Source organism: Protomyctophum bolini (genome assembly GCF_963924005.1).
Source record: "Protomyctophum bolini genome assembly, chromosome: 15".
Lineage (NCBI taxonomy): Eukaryota > Metazoa > Chordata > Actinopteri > Myctophiformes > Myctophidae > Protomyctophum > Protomyctophum bolini.
This window is the reverse complement of record NC_137876.1, coordinates 33,273,181-33,290,885: the sequence shown is the minus strand read 5'-3', so window position 1 is coordinate 33,290,885 and position 17,705 is coordinate 33,273,181. Positions and strand designations below refer to the sequence as shown.

Here is a 17,705-nt window from a genome sequence, read left to right as displayed (position 1 = left end):
TAAACTATCTTATTTAAGATCTAAACATCCTAACCTTGCTATAGTTTAGTAATTGATGTAAATTATGAGGAGTTGTTTCAGAGCCGATGCTAAGAAGAGCATCTGACTCTCATGTCTCCCCGCACCAGCTGCTAGAGAGACAGTGGACAGTGCTGCCTGACAACCATCCAGCCAATCACAGCGCGACCGTACCTCTCTGGCTATGGGATTTAGATATGGAGATCCTACCCTTCCGAAGTGGCGGAGGAGTAGTTGAGTGAAGGAATCCTGTCGCCTCGGCCAAGTTGACTTACCGAAACTAGGAGGAATTCCAAAGGTATTTCCTAACAAGGAAGCTTGCCTGTAAGTATTTTCTACCTTTACCTTGATAACAATCGCAGTGTCACTCCTGTTGCCACGCAACATTTATTTGCCTGGTTAATAGAAAACGGAACTATAGCGCGCTAGCAAATGAGCTAACTGCTGTGTGCGTGTGTGAGAGAGAGGTACCAGAATCCTACTGCTCAACGACAACTTTTCAAAACAATGTGTCAAGTTTGTAAAGTTGTACTAACTACAATTGATTGATACGGCTGTTATTTTAGACATGTATTTAGCATGATGGTACTTTGCATTAGTAGATCATTCCGTGTTATTTCAATTTGCCACTCAGTTTAACGTTACCTGTTTAACGTGTCAACTCGGTAAACAAAGCAATTAGGCTATTTTTCAAACACAACAGCCCAGTCAGCCGATTTCTAATGCGATCAAAATGGTTTACAATCTCCCTGAACAGCCTACTGGTACACTTTGACTTAATACTTTTGCACAGTCGTGGTTTGTAAGAAATGCGACTTGTATAATGACATCGGCTTTGCGACATAGGATGATGTCACCGCCGACTGTTGACTGTGTAGATATGGCTGTTGAGCCCATAACTCTTTGATGTCGCAACGTAACGTAACCAAACATAGTTAATTCATTGACTGGTGTCCCCCGGGAGGACCGTTACCCTTTGCACCATATCTCTTCACAGACAAGCTCTGTGCACTTGTAGATCTATAGTCGACAACCTACGCCCTGTCATGTGGTGTATACCGGAAATTGACGTGCAAATGAAATCGTATGGGCTGAAAATACCACCCCGTATGGGCTGAAAATACCCCCAAAGTCCTAAAGTGTGAATAATGCGTTTTAGGCCAATGAGGAAGAAATGCACAAAGATAAAGACGTCAGAGTTTGTAGTCGCCAGACCTGGAGGAACAGGTTTGAGTTGATTAGCAGGAAAGGTGTGTCCCATTCTTCCAGTAGGAAGACACGGGCTAGACATAAGTTATATTGGCCTGGCACTGTGAGGGAACCGCAGTCAAGGCAACATGAATGGGTATGTATTGCAACAGCTTTTTAAATCACCCCAGAGTACCCAGTAAAATTATATTGTGTGTTTGTTCAGCCAGGGTGGGAAATTATCACCTGCCAACACTGGCTGGTTTGGCTGTTGATGTTAAGGTAGCCGTAGCCCCTTGTGTGGCCCTTGTTTACCTTTTTCTGTATTTGGCTTAGAAAAGGTAAACAAGGGTCCCGAAAGGTACTATTGTTAAGGTTGTTCTGCTCTACATACAACCACCATACAATGTGGGTGTATGTATAGATGACTGACTGGTGTAGTTCATGAGGAGGGAGTAAGTATCGTTCAGTGTCAAGCACTTGTGGACAAAAGGTGAATGTACTGTCCCTCTTGACTGTAGCTTGCTTCAATATTCATGTTTGGTGTATACCGGTAAGAGGGATTCTCATGATAACCTATGTTTAAATATATCATATTTGTATAGATGCTTAATTTAAACCAAACTATGACGTTTTATTGACCCAACAAGGGTCGTTTGTTCAATACAGTAATTCTTTACCAAAAGAATGGTGTGCAGGCCCTGGGCCTACCCCCTTCCATGATTGACCCAACAAGGGAAAGAAAACGCGTCCAGATCATGTAGGGTTAAGACCATGTATACACAAGGATGCTAGCTATTATTTGGGATTGCAAAATTTCAAGTAATCTATCTGTCAGTATTGACATTCTCAACAACAACACTGTTTGTTGTCATTGGAGTACAACAGTATCTGCTGTAAAAAAAGACTCCCATGTTTGAGTTGCTAAAAGCAACTCAAATGCATGTCCAGGCAGGGCTAGGAGTGGCGGTGGTCGGACAGAAAACACGGCCCTGAGGCTGAGGCGAGCCTATAGGACCCAATAAAACCAGAGAACCCCATGACTGACTGTCTGCCAACCTTCCATTTGTTTTTGCATGGGGTGGATTTATGAGTTGGAAAGTGAACATAGTTCAGGGGGTTATGGCAAAAACAGGAAAATGTTATTTGAACTCCAAAGGAAGAGAGCGGGAAGACGGGAAGGAGAGCGGAAATATAGCTTACTAGAAAACCATCTGTGACACATGCTTTACAGATAACCGGCTTTGTCTTTTCCATTGCAGTCTTCTTCTGTGCAACATTAACTGCTTTTGTTTTGTGAATCAACAATCACAATAATTTTGTCCATTCTGAAAAGGGCATATAAAACACTGAATTTGCTAAATCAATTTATTCCCAAACATAAACGGCTTGAATGTAGTATTTTTATTTAAAAGAAAAACTGAAACTTCTGGAAGCTTTATATCGGTTTGACATCGATATTGCATTTTTCAGGCTAACATCGGCCGATACCGATATGATTATACTTGTTTGTTTTATTTTTATGTTTATGTGATGACCGATTAATCGCCAGTCTAGTTGTCCAGGTTTTATGGCCACACAAGAACAGTAGCTTGGACCATGGAAACAATTATGGAACTACAACTAAAGTTATCCTCAAACACTACTGCTATATAAAATGCCAGATGAAACACTGGCCTGAAACCATGTTGCCAGTCACTACAAAGCCAGTCTGTTGTCTCCGTTGTCAACTGTAGTTGTTTATGTTCCAGCCATATCAAAACCTTCCCGTCAGCACACAGCCCTGTGACTGACATTGTATAACTGGGACCTTGACCATATTAGAACATACACTTCGGATTAAACGCTAACCTTTAGTTTGTATTTTTTCTAGCAGGTTAAGTTTCCAGTGCTTTCATAATTGTAAAATCCTACTAAGTCAGCCATTAGTTGTGAATGAAGGCTTTATCATTATTATGTGAATTACAGTTTAATTCTTTCTCTGAACAAGTTTCTTTAAAGCAAGTTGAACCCAATGAATCCTGGTAAAAATGTGGAGTATAATATTCTGTATGCCTTCATACTTGATATGCATAAAATAAACTGATCTCATTCATATTGTATGCATGTACTATAATTATACAGTCTAGTTTGCCCAATTATCCAAGCTTTAGAAATAAAACTGGCCAATAACTTAGAATGTAAGTTTGGTAACTCCTTATCAAAATACATTTCAGTTGCATATGGTTAAAGACATGCATTTGCTTATTTGATGGGTATCATGTATGAAGGCAATAAGACATACGGAATATTATACATTACACTCTATGTTATTATAATTAAACACCGAAATGAAGGTCTTCCGCCTGCGACCATCGCTTGGTCTCATGACCCTCATTTTGCTATGTCAACCTCATTATCACTGCCCTCTCATAGTCTGCTTCCTTGTTAGCTATACTCCAGTTAACCCTAGCAACAAGGAACTGCTGCTGGTCTTTGCAATGGAATCTGTTCTCTATGCAACACCTGCTCCTTGTGTTCAGACCCCAAACATTCTCTCACAGGTGGAGGAAAAGAACCCAATTTGTTTAGGTTTTGCATTGTATTCCTCCCCTATACTGTGCTGTGTGTAGATTCAATTATCAGTGCTATGCTATATGTCCTGAGGTTATTTGTCTTGAAGGCAGGTTTGGATAGTTATCACCAGCAGAAATTGATTCGTACAAGACTGCAAAACACACGCAGTACTATTGATTTGTTATTTTGTCAGTTGGGGTAATTCACAATTCACATGTTGTTAATGTTGTTGGTAGTCTACACGTGTGGAAGTAAAACACTGGATATCTTACTATAGGCTGCGTGGGCAGCTTTTTAGATTATATCACTTTAATTATGTTTTCAGTGTAGACAAAGACATAATTCAACCACATGGACACAGACATGTGGAAGAAGCATGTAATGAAAACCACAAGTGGCTCAGGTTGTTGCGGGTTGTCATTCATGAGTAATATAGTGACTTAGTTTCTACAGTTGATTGTAGTTTTTCATGTTTAATGACCTGTTGCAATAGAACATAGTCAACATGTATAAAATGAATTGTTCCTAAAGCAACAATCAAGTGTTTCCATTAAATAAGGAACATAATAAAATCCTCACTGTTGTTCACCTATTTGTAATTTAACGTTGGCATTAAATGAACGCTGAGGACTTTACTGTGAACTAGTAGTGTGTCCTCCACACAGCATCTTTATTATTCTGATGATAACGTCGTGTCCATCTGTCCTCCTATGTGATGATACCGTCGTGTCCATCTGTCCTCCTAGGACTACAAGTTTCGAGCTCAGTGGCACTGGAGGAGCCTCCAAAAAGAAGGACGGCACCATGCACACCAACGACATGACGGTAGAGGACATCACCATGAGGGCCAACCAAGTGACTGATGAGGTACTGTTGAACACACACACACACACGTTGAGGAAGCAGTGTATACAGTGTTGTTTTTTCCATTGTGGTGTCATACAGGCTTTTTTTTATTATGCTAGTCAGCCATAAAAGTGGTAGCATTTCCTCCCAGGGGCCACGTGATCCTAAATTGAAAAGTTTTTGCATCACTGGGGGGATAATTTCAGGGTGCCTGATCAGCAGAATTAACTAAAATGTCTGTGCCTACTTTTGAGTCTCAAATTGCTTGCATGCTCCATTTCCAATTTTCTAGGGAGCATGAATTTATTTATGTTTATGTGCTGCTAAAGTTGTTCCATTGCAGAACGCTAAGACACATACACGCACACAAGCACATGCACAGACGCACATGCATACCACAATGGGTGAGAAAATTATTATTATAAAAAAAGTATTAATTAATGTCCAAACTGTTGTTCTGGCTCTAATGATTTGCATAAGTATATTGTTATGATCTAACAAACGACACACTTGATTGAAAAACCATAACCTTCAACACAAGCATGCCCATTGCATGCACCCACCACAGAGACCAGAGACATCAAACATTGTTCTTTGTTCCTTCATGTCCAAAGTGCTAATAACTATCCTCGAATCCCCCATTAATATCAGCAGTGCTGATATATTAGACTCAACACCTTTTTATCTGAGTATAAATATGTAGATATACAAATTTGAAATGAGCATACTGGTGCACTACTCACACGCAAGCACACACTGTTATTGCAGAAGCATTATAGCTGTGTTGTTGTTCAAATATTCTGGACATGCATAAATAAATTCAACAGTGCACTGCAGATTAAAACAAAAACAAATTCTTGAGGAAAAAGAAAAGCTGCACAAATTGAAATGAGCGAGCGTGCGCACACACGCACACAGTGTTGAGGAAGCAGTATAGCATTACGCTGGGGTAATTAGACCTGTTTGTTTCAGAGTTGATTATTAGGCAAAGCCTTTATGGGAATCGTACAGTGCTTCATGCCTAATTTACCCCATATATCAAGGCTATGATACCTTTAGTATCAATAGACACCAAAGGCTTGTTGCCTGTCTGCCTATTACACACAGAGGGTGCTGTGCATACACAATCGCACAATAATGTGAAAAGAACCTTTATTTTAATGCTTTTATTGAGGCAGAAGACGCAGGACCTACACACCACACCTTACTGTCACAACACACTACAAACTACATTATTTAAAAGCATCCCAGCACACACAGGCACCAGACACTTACTATTTATAACTGTACACATGCCACACACGCACACATCAATCTATAATTGTTACAGAATCTCTGCCTCTGTCCGTCCGTCTGTCCGTGTGTCCCGCAAATCTCAAACCATCTGACCGATCAACTTCAGACTTGGCATGCGTTTCACAGAGGACCCCAGGGAGTGCTGTGCCAAGTGGGAAGTCGGTCGGGTCGATGGTTGTCCAGAAGTGCTGTGTGGCAACGGATCTCATTCTCCAAAGACAAGACGGACGGATAGAGATCTCCAAATATGGGTATAATCGGGACACGGAGAGGTGCAATGGGTACTTTGACAACGGGTATTGCATTACCGGAGGGACATGCATCCCCAACAGGAATCATTCCAAATCCACATCAGCCTAGTACAGATAAATGTCGAGGAGCTGATATCGATAAATTTGACTCTTGTGTACCTGTACATGAGATGTAACAACTTAAATCTTGAATTTTGATATCCCCACTTTGCCTCTGTGGTTTTCGCTTTTCACACATCGAGCTCTGTCAGGTTTGTTGTTTAATCAGCACTCCAAGGTATCTCATGACTGAGCATGCTGCTTCAGATGGAGCCAAATAGATCATACCAACCTGAACCTACAAAGTAAAATGTTCGTTTACAAATGGAACCAAGTAGATGCTTTTGGGTCCACTCAGAGTAGAGAGTGGCTTTCACCTTGTAACTGTTACTGTACTAATCTCATGCTTCTTCTTTGTTTCGGTTGTCTTTTTATCTCTGTCTCTTAACCAGAACTACTTCTCCTTTTTTCTTGTACTTCTCTCTCCTGCTTCCTCTGGTGACCGCTCAGGTCAGGAGGCGGAGGTCATACATGGGAATTTGCATAAGATGGGTCCCTGCGTTTACTGGGCTTGCCTCTGGCTTTTTGGGTAACTGCAACTGATACAAAAAAAACCTGGTTTAATGTTATTTTGTTGTTGTTGTGTGGTGGTGTTTACGCATTGCCAAGCCCAATTAAGTCTCCCCAAACAGCCGGTAACACAAAGTTTAGTTGTCATCTCAAACATTTTCCTTGGAGCACCTCGGAGCTGGGATGTTTGTGTGCTGTGCGACACCTGAGCACTAAATTACCAAGTCTGAGGTATCCGCTAGGCTAGAGTCTAGACGTACTGTAGTCTTCTTTATCCACCCTGGTGTTGTTATGGCTTAGTACATAGATGCCTGCTTATGCTCAACATCTCCTCATTCTCCAACCTTATTTTCTGTCATTAAAAAAAAAACTCCTTTTCATCACCCTTCGCCTCTCACTCTCGCAGTTTTAATGGATTCCTAGCAAACATAATACAGTGAGAATGAGTCAACCTGGACCCGGCACGCTCTTGTTAACCGTTCATTACACATGCTGACAATGAGTCCATGTCTTTCTCTCTCTCCCTTACACCTGCACTCTTATGTCACCATCCACCTCTCCCAACAGCCGCTTCTTGGTATTAATAGATACTTGAAGGAAGGCTTCACATATACCCGGAATGACTGCATTCCACCCTGCTGTCAAGACACTGCTGCCTTTATGTGTGTGTGTGTGTGTGTGTGTGTGTGTGTGTGTGGGGTGTCCATACGTGTCCCTACCTAACCTACTTGCTTTACCCCACTTTTTTCTTATTCTTCTGTGTTTACACATGGCGCCGGCGGCCTGTGCTTTAGGCTCTGTTTAAAGCACAGGCCACAGTACACCATGATTAGCAATGCAACGAGTTGCAACTTGTAACCACTTGGCAACATAATCCCAAAACTGTGTCGACCTGCAACGGTTTCATTGCATCACAAATCATTGGTGTGTGGACTCACTAGGCTTTATACTCTATGATGGTGTTGCGTGGCAAAATAGCCCATCTGCAAGGTCACAATGTGCCTACGCATTGAGCATAGCTTGAAGTGTGTGTGTGTGTGTGTGTGTGTGTGTGTGTGTGTGTGTCCCACGCTTGTGTTAAAGAATGCAAACCAGTGTCACTGGTTGCTTTATATCAGATCCAGGTTTCCAGAAACTTTCCACTCCTATTAAACAATTCTTGATGTAGTTCATGATACAAAGGAAAGGGCAGTAAAACATAAAATTCAATATAATTTATCACAGTAATCCGCTCTTCCTCTATTACTCCTCTATACCTACCAGCCTCAAGTTGCAGGGGCAAGATCCCAGAACGAATTTGGGTACACCGAGATCTTTGGATAATGGAGCGCAAACATACTTTTCCTTAGCATAACAGCTTTTTATCATAACAAATGTTCTCAGCTTTGGTTTATGCAATATATCCTGACCATTTGTTTTGATATAAAGTTTGTCTTTAACCATAGAGATGTTTATAATACTGTTATTTTGAAAACCGTCACGTAACCCCAGAAGTGTATCCTCTACTGCACTTGCCCAGGCACCTTTATCGATACATCCCAGTGGAAACTTTTCTCTGGCATTCTGAGTAGTCTATTCCACATAGGGCAACCAATGCTGCCTCTCCATCTTATCACGGCTCCCTCCCATCCCCTGTTATGGCCAATACAGTAGCGTGTGCGTGCGTGGTGGCCGGTGGGTCAGTCTAGGATTTGTCCCAAAAGAAATTGCAATAGTAATCATTCAAGGTTTTTTATGATCCTTAGGGTCATCCAAATAACATTAAAAACTGAATTATATAAATGTTGGATCATGATAAATGTAGGGGTTGAAAGTTGGGTGCCATTAACACATTTAGTACATAATACGTCTGGAAACGTCATATGGATTGGAACCGAGAGGTGCCTTCGACGTCTGTGGACGTCCTAGCGACGTCCAAACGACGCGGGGCGAGATAATAATATTCAGAATTATTCCTATTTTTTTTTTTTGGCATTTCGCTTTTCGCTTGCCGTATGCTAACGCTCTGTGCAACTATTAGCTTGTCATTGACTCCCATGTTAGCGCGGCGGAAAGAATGACTCGTATCTCCTCATCCAGGGCGCTCTCCGTGGTGATGAATGGATCGATATGTTGGCGCTGCATTTCTGCTCCTCATCCGTCTCTCCCGCAAAATATGAACTCTTTTTGGAGCGTATATAAATATATTAAGATGATCGGAGATTGTGAGGTCACTTTGTCAGTCAACTTTTTTAAGAAAGTATTTCCGGTTCATGGCTTTCAAATTAAAAGCGATCACTACTCTGGCGATTACTCTGGCACAAGCAGAGCCTTTATTTTGATGCAGTTCCGGTACTAAATGTGTTTAACATCCTATATTATGCTTTAAGTTGCTTGTAATGTGTCAAACTGGGGGTTATTCGTGATTCAGAATCCATTGCAAGCATTCCTTTTGCACGAAAAACACTCCTTGGACATCTTTTACTTTCTCTAAACAACCTAAAACATGAACCTTTGTTGAAAAAAAACTAAAGTTGTCCTATAATGGTACCCAACTTTCAACCCCTGAATTTACCATGATCCAAAATGTATATAATTCACAATTTATTGTGTTATTTGGATGACCCTAAGGATCATGAAAAACCTTGAATGATTACTATTGCAAATAATTTTGGGCCACGCCCCTTTTTAGCTTAGATTGACTGGCCTATAGAGCGTCGCAGTCCCTCCCCCTTTCAGAACAACGAGTGGCCCAGGAAATGAATCGCAATGCATTTCCCCCATAGGCTTTACTTAAAGTATTTATTTAAAGACTGTTACGCCACGGACAAAGCCAACTCGGATCGTGACAAATCATGACAATGAGCACAATGTTTTGGGCCGATCAAATAATTTATAAGAAGAAAAACTAAACAAATAGTGTTGTCTCCTGCCTTTATTTTCTTCTTTCTAATGATTTGATCGGCCCAAAATATTGTGTTCATTGTCATGATTTGTCACGTTCCGAGTTGGCTTTGTCCGCAGTGTAACCGTCTTTAAATAAATACTTTAAGAAATGCCTATGGGGAAAAATGCATTGCGATTCATTTCCTGGGCCACTCGTTGTTCTGAAAGGGGGAGGGACTGCGACGCTTAGCCGCTTGTGTTAACTTTATCTGTCACCTGATCAGGGAGAGAAGCTGATATATTTTTACGAGGCGTCTGCCTCGTAAATGCTCACTAGTACACAGATGTCAATCTGAATAAATAAAGTTGGGTGTTGATTTTTGAATAGATGTATATTGTATGTGTTTTGTCGGTCATACATGTACACCTTTTTATGTTCACTTATACTGTAGATCTTTCCACTCTTCCATAACCTTCCCTATTAATTGTACCACTCTGTTTGGCTTTCTCCCCTATTCTTTCCTTCTGCTTTATTATTCCTGCTTTATTATTCCTTTCCATATTCCTTCTGCATTGTGTGTTGTCGGTCATATATCCTTTTTAGAGTCACTCTTTAGATCTGTCCACTCTTCATTATCTCTACTTCAATACTTTCACTTGTCCCCTATTTTTTTCTGCCTTTTATTATTGATTTCCTCATTGCCTGTGTCCCTTTTTCACTGCATATCCCTTTCTGTCAAACTGTCTTTGTTTCTGAATGTGTGCGTATATGTGCCTTCATAATTCTTCATGCATTAACTAACCACCACACCTGTTGTCTCCCCTCCCCCTTCCAGTCACTGGAGAGCACCCGACGGATGCTGCAGATGGCGGAGGAGGTGAGTCCTGCTCCAACTCTTCATGCTCTGGATCATTTTACATTCGCATCCATTGTTAACCACCACAAAGCATGCAGCACTTTAGGTGTGGATGGCTCTTAAAGGAGAATTCCATGCTAGAAGGCTTTTTTACCTTTCTTTGTAGTCGTTACGTCCCCACCAAAGAGGTCCAGGTGTTTTTTGTGCAAAAACTCCTTATTGGCTATTTCCCCTACCATAAGCCCTCAATTAATTGCATTGAATTGAATGGGGCTATGGGGTGCTGTTCTAATTCGCTTATTTCCATCGAAATAAGTAGTAAAGTGTGCCGCTTGGGATATTATTTACATTATGAAGAGAGGATATATACAAAAAATAAATAATTTTGAGCGATGGAAATAAGCGAATTAGCACAACACCCCATATCCCCATTCAATTCCCATTCAATGCATTCATTTAGGGTAGGGGAAATAGCCAATAAGGAGCTTTTGCACAAAATAACACCTGGATCTCTTTGGTGGGGATGTAACCACTACAAAGAAAGGTAAGAAAACCTTTTAGTATGGAATTCTCCTTTAATAGAGTGAAGCTTGCCAAAAAAATAACAGATATAAAAGCTTACAGATGCATTGTTAGCTTGTAGATCCGTTCTGTTTGGCAAAAGCATTAATTAGGCAATAAGTTCAGTAGACTTTTCAGTCAATTTACTGCTGTAAATTGACGAGTAAAAACATTTGCATGGCTAATTTACGTACGTTCGTGTTTTACTTTGTATTTTTTTGCATGAGGAAGCGACACTGATGTATTAAAACCAAAATTAAGTATAGAGTAGAATTTTGTCAGAAGGATGAGAAACTAAGGTCTTCTTTATAACTATCTCACTTAAAAAACATTAAAACAGGGGAGACGGACAAATGTAAACTATAATTCAATAGCGAATAACTGAGCATTTTCACATCTTTTAATCCATAACTTTTATGTCCTATCAGAGATTCTAACCGGGCTTGAGAGACTCTGTTTCTACTGCTCACAAGAACAAATCCCTGCTTGGCCAGGGGAGATATTGCACTTAACTTAACCGTATGAACTTCAAGCCGTACTACTCGTGAACCTAAAAATAGGTGGTCTACCTGACGCATCACTAGGGTCTAAATTGATAAATAATGGAGCCTCCGGCTCCAACCCCTGCATATGTGCCCGTGTTATATTTTATTAACATACTCCCAACATACATATCGGTGCAGCTCCAATATTTAAGTTTAAGTTCGTGAACAACGTCGACTGTCCTTCAGACCCTTCTTTCCAAAGTCAAAATCACCTAATTCCTGCGTCTGAAAAAAAATATATTTTCTGTTGTGTATTCCAGAGCAAACAGACGGGCGTCAACACCATGGTGATGTTGGACCAACAAGGAGGTACACAGACATACCCACAGCAGTGGCACAGGATGCCTCCAGGATGCCTCTGATTTTCATTGCTCCCATTCTGTCATGACCGTGACAGCGATAGGCTTTAACTCGCAGAGTGATGCCGGCCTCAGTTTGAGCTGTTTGCCACTTTTGAGAGATGCACCAACTCAGTTTGGCACTTGCATAATACAGTCAATACAGTCAGTTAACTTTGAGTGTGCATGTGACCATTACGAATGGGTAAATTAACACCCTTGTTGCTTTTTTGCGACTTCTACCTTGATTAAAGTATGCAAATGTGACCCTGTATAAAATAGGCATATTTTGAAATTGTGTACAAAAATGTGACGTGAACCTAGAAACAATCATACCAAATGTATATTGTTCTAAGAAGTGGCGTGGTCAACCTCTTCAGGCACAGGATCACTTTGTTGTGTGTGATCACCCGCAGTCAGACGCTGAAGATCACCATGATCACTTTGTTGTGTGTGATCACCCGCTGTCAGACGCTGAAGATCACCATGATCACTTTGTTGTGTGTGATCACCCGCAGTCAGACGCTGAAGATCACCATGATCACTTTGTTGTGTGTGATCACCCGCTGTCAGACGCTGAAGATCACCATGATCACTTTGTTGTGTGTGATCACCCGCTGTCAGACGCTGAAGATCACCATGATCACTTTGTTGTGTGTGATCACCCGCTGTCAGACGCTGAAGATCACCATGATCACTTTGTTGTGTGTGATCACCCGCTGTCAGACGCTGAAGATCACCATGATCACTTTGTTGTGTGTGATCACCCGCTGTCAGACGCTGAAGATCACCATGATCACTTTGTTGTGTGTGATCACCCGCTGTCAGACGCTGAAGATCACCATGATCACTTTGTTGTGTGTGATCACCCGCTGTCAGACGCTGAAGATCACCATGATCACTTTGTTGTGTGTGATCACCCGCTGTGGCGTGGTCAACCTCTTCAGACACATGATCACTTTGTTGTGTGTGATCACCCGCTGTCAGACGGTGAAGATCACCAGGATCACTTTGTTGTGTGTGATCACCCGCTGTCAGACGCTGAAGATCACCAATTAAAAGCTTTTACGTCTTGTTATCGGCTCGTCAAGTCAGTGTATTGTAAGGCAACTTGTGAAGCATAAAAATAACACAGAAAATACCCTAACTAATATTGACGGTGTCAAATCAAACTTAATTCATATATAGCACATTTATTACACATTGTATTGTATTACTATACATTCAATGTTCCTGCTTTAGCAGGAAATATGTTTGCGTGCAACATATTTCAACGCTAGTGTTCAATATTGGTTTTCTGTGTGTGTGTGTGTGTGTGTGTTTGCAGAACAGCTGAGGCGTGTGGAGGATGGCATGGATCAGATCAACCAGGACATGAAACAGGCTGAAAAAAACCTCACAGACCTCTCAAAGTGCTGTGGCATATGTGTCTGCCCCTGTGATAGGTATACTATACTTCATGCCTGCATAAACCGCACAGACACACTTGGCGTGCTAATGACGTATATACACGTCTTTAGAATCAAAACCACGGGGTGCTTTGGACGTGTATAGGCGTCTTTGCCTATTCACTGCCATTCACTTCCTTGTTTATGGCCCGACTAAAAAGGCTCATAACTCTAAATCTATGGCGCTCTCCATGGTTTTGACCAAAAGGGCAATGTTCTTCATTCTGTCTTCACCATGCATCTCGTTTGGAATATTATTATTATTCTAGAGAGACATAAGACGAGGTAGTGTGACTGTGAGGTACGTAAGAACGGAAGATTATGCCTCCTGCTTTTGGGTAACGGAAGGCGGGGCTTTTCAGAGTAAAATCTGCCTCGTCTGCTGGCACTCTTGTGCCATTATTTAGAAGAATTCCCGGCAAAAATTGTTAACAGTGTTTCCTGTACCACAGAGGTCTGTGGTACAGGATGTTCCACAGATGGCTGAGCGGGTGCACACATTAAAATCCATGGTGGTAAAGTCAGACTGCGTACAAATGGAACCAAATGGACCCTTGTGGGTCGATTCTCAGAGTCAAATGAACAGGAGTTTTCTGTGCACTACCACTACACCAGGTGATTTCTCTAATTAGGACACCCTCAAGCAGAGAGGGAGGAACTAATTACTAGTGGAAGCACCCGGTGTAGCGGTGGGTTGGTACGAAAACAGCCTTTGGCACATCGTTGTGGCACCTCCGCTCTACCGTTTGATAATCAGGCTACACCGTGCACAACTAACCCTGCTGAAAAGAAATGTCACTCCCGTCAGTTTCACCAAAGGGTTTTAAAGAAGCCTGGCCTGAATGCCATTTCAGACTCCTCCACACACACACACACACACACACACACTTCTGCATGCAAGAAGGTGAAACTATAAAGTTGTGGGTTCTGGAGATTCAAAGTACTTGGCTTCTACATAGTCCTGAACCAGCCTTGGAGTCCTGCAATAGCGGCATTAACAATTCCAGCATTTATATTCATACAGAATCTTCATGACTCATACTTTCACTATGTCAAGCAATGCTACAATCTGGCCAACTTTCTTTTTTCCTCACTCACTGAACTATAATGCATAGCAATAGAGAATCCGTTTTTGAGTGCATTACCCACTTTCAACCAGCATCCCTATTTTGGACATTTCATTGTAGACAATTGCAGATCTACAAGATCACAAGCTTGTACATGCACTATTTACACTATTGTTTTTAAATGCGCCTTAAGAGGTTAATGGGTGTGTGTTTTATTACCCTGTTCTAAAGTTTTAATAAATCTTTCTCAAATGCTTTCACAATGGAGGAGCGATTTCTATGATGATTACCTGCAGATAAGGTAAAAGAACCATTAGCATGCTTTGAGAGCAGTAGTAGCAGTGTGACTATATAGTACTAACCTAGTACTGTTGTAGTAAAAAGCCTCTAACACAACTCTCGTACAATATAGTAACGTTCACCTAAGCACTTCCACTTCCTGCTTTTGTACTGATGGGCTGTTTTCTTTCTTCAGGGTGTCGTCCATAGAGCACGACTCAAAGTACAAGCGTACCTGGGGGATCGGAGGGGGCATCGGAGGGGGCGAGGACGGCAAAGGCGAGGGGGATGGAGCCGTGATCTCCAGACAGCCATCAGGGGTTCGTAACGGCCAAGCTCCCCAGGTCAACACCTCGGCGCCTTCAGGACCCTACATCAAGAGGTGGGACTCCTATCCAGATCTTAGTACTTTAGTTTGGAGATGTTCGTAATGTCAGCTGAAACATATACGTGTATAGGCTTGTCCAAAATCATTCACTACTCTCTTTTATAGGGGGTTTTGTGTAGTGGACTTTGTAATGAACTCATTGGCAAAATGAAAAATCAGACGGACACTACTCAATCAGTAGTGTCAGTAGTCACCCTTGTGGTCGCAGAGGCTACCTTTAATTAAATCTGAGAACACATTGGCAAATAAAGGAGAAACGGCACCCTACCTTAATTAGATAACTGCTGTCCACAATTAAAATGTGCCAGATCTGAGGCTCATATCACAAGTTCTCCCCTGGCCCGGGTAGACTGTTAATCTCATGCGGGAGACCAGGGTCTGAATCCTGGGTAGTTCATGAATGTTCAGAAGGGGATAAAGCACATTTTCTGTGAAGTTGCATCTGTCAACACCCTCAGAAAAGTTTTCACCACAAACACTCCAGCCAGTTACCTCAGTGATCCTCAGCACAAATATTTGACAAATGCGAGCCCTCTAGTTATGCTTTCTCAGACATAGACTAACCACCAACAGGCAGATTGCTTTATATTCAATCCCTCTCCAAAACACCCTAATTCGTTCATGACTATGCATATGTTAAAATGAATAGTGAATGCGTTTTCATGGGCATCATACACGGCCTAGTTAACTGTTGCTGCGGGAGACAGAAGCTGCTCAATATGTACACAGTAAAATCCTTTGTGTTAATTTATCTATTTGTAACTGAGTGTACAAATGGAATCCATTTGGAATTCCATTTGTAGTCAAATCAACACTGAGGATTTGACAGTGTTGCCCGCTGTGATAAGCTTGTAAGTCCAGGACAAATGTCCTCCCCTCAGAGACTCATTAAAGATTATATTCAGGCGGAGGGTTTATTAAAGGGAACGGTAGTCATTTTTTAAAGACTGACTGTAGGAAAGGTGAAGTTCTCTTGGGACTTAATTGTGGGCCACCAGACAAAGAGGGTGTTACCCACCGCACTGTTGGGACATACTCTTACGGGTCCTTTTGGTTACCGTAGCATAATTTGTACGCTCTCAAGAGTCACAAATGGATAAATGAACTTCTACTGTCTCCGTGGTGCAGGATAACCGACGATGCACGGGAGGATGAGATGGAGGACAACTTGGATGCGGTGGGCAGCATCATTGGCAACCTGAAGTCCATGGCCATTGACATGGGCGGCGAGATCGACAAGCAGAATAAATCGATTGACCGCATCACAGACAAGGTGAGACATAAGATGTGCTCTTCATCAAAGGTCATGGTCCTTCTGGCAATATGTGCAGCAATGTCCGTGTACCTGTGTACCTGTTTACGTGTGGGAGCACGAGTATGTGACTTATTTATACCAGTAGGGGGCGCCAGAAACAGAGAGAGGGGTAGTGCTGTGTCTCTAATGAGAGAGAGGGAGAGGGGGGTGGGGGAAATTGCACCACTCAGTTCACACGTGTGTGATTTTTTTTTATAATATGCTGGTATACTTATGATTTTTGCAGTGTATATGAACATTTTTGTATCACTGTTAAAAAGCAAGTAAACAGGAAAACAGGTTTATCAACAGATGGTTACTGGATGCGTTCGTGCTTTTTCCTTTGAAAGTATTAGCAGATGTAGTTTGGGGTTTCCCCTGTCCCTCACACGCCTCATCTTTTTCTCTTTCAGGCGGACATGAACAAGCATCGCATCGACGAAGCAAACCAGAGAGCCAACAAGCTCATCAAGTAGACAAAGAGAACCTGCTTCCATCTGCAACCATCTACTCTGAGTCTGAACGTCTATTCACAGTGAGATGAAGAACATTCAGAAGAAGCAGTAAGGCAATCGGTAACTGCTGCTGTATCAATACCAAATCCACAGGGCCTGTCAGGATCATATCTTAGCCTTAACAGGAAGAGTTGTGGCAGAGTTATGCTGCCGCTTTCTATCTCACCTTTCTGTTTCTCCGATTCGTTCTTTTATAACAAACCAGAGTGAAAACAATGTAGTCCAGAACTTTTCCATTTGGACACTCCTGTTGTTGCCTTTTCTGGCCTCGCTCGCAGTCCTGTCTATTGCGTGGATAAATTCAGTGATCCATAGCAATGTTGTTGCGATATACCCCCAGGCATTTGTATATCGCCCCCTGTTGGTCCTACCTTCACATGGCTGTAGGTGCTTCAGCCACAAAGCTATGGGAAATACTTCATGTTGTGTGATTTGTTCCTCTTGTAATTGTTATTATAAGTGATTGTTTTGAGATTACTTGCTTATTTAATTACTCTCGTGAAGCAAAAATGACTTGCGAATAAAGTTAGCATTTTTTTTAAACACACCCATTTGTCATTCATGTAAAAGCTGTAATTAACCAGTTTGTTTTACTTTGACTCATTTGTTTGTACACACACACACACACACACACACACACACTTTTATATTGACTAGATTTTAGCAAATACCCCCGGGTAATAAGCAACGTTATAGGAATGCAGTTTCTTTATTTTCTAACTTATATCAAGCCTATAAACTATGCTGATTACCTTCAAGATACTTGTGTGGTTCTGATTGCCTT

At 41.7% G+C, this 17,705-nt stretch overlaps 1 protein-coding gene across 3 annotated transcripts; it reads left to right on the top strand.

Moving 5' to 3' along the window:
• Window positions 1–234: 234 nt before the first annotated feature.
• Window positions 235–17,468, top strand: snap23.1 (synaptosome associated protein 23.1). 3 transcript variants are annotated; one of them, XM_080783920.1, is made up of 9 exons: window positions 235–342; window positions 4,509–4,629; window positions 10,466–10,507; window positions 11,853–11,901; window positions 13,258–13,375; window positions 14,714–14,746; window positions 14,921–15,106; window positions 16,241–16,385; window positions 16,820–17,468. In XM_080783920.1, exons 2-9 carry the CDS (start codon window positions 4,567–4,569, stop codon window positions 16,880–16,882), a joined length of 699 nt encoding a protein of 232 aa, XP_080640046.1. In that variant the 5' UTR covers window positions 235–342; window positions 4,509–4,566; the 3' UTR covers window positions 16,883–17,468. The 3 variants fall into 3 exon arrangements, with proteins under 3 accessions (XP_080640046.1, XP_080640044.1, XP_080640045.1); XM_080783918.1 differs by lacking the exon at window positions 235–342 and adding an exon at window positions 1,234–1,363; XM_080783919.1 differs by lacking the exons at window positions 235–342; window positions 14,714–14,746 and adding an exon at window positions 1,234–1,363.
• Window positions 17,469–17,705: the final 237 nt, after the last annotated feature.

Bases quoted from the DNA above. Each gene is read 5' to 3' on its own strand.
- snap23.1 (XM_080783918.1), top strand. The intron at 10,508-11,852 runs GTGAGTCCTGCT...TGTGTATTCCAG, and splicing joins TGCTGCAGATGGCGGAGGAG to AGCAAACAGACGGGCGTCAA. The intron at 16,386-16,819 runs GTGAGACATAAG...TTTCTCTTTCAG, and splicing joins TTGACCGCATCACAGACAAG to GCGGACATGAACAAGCATCG.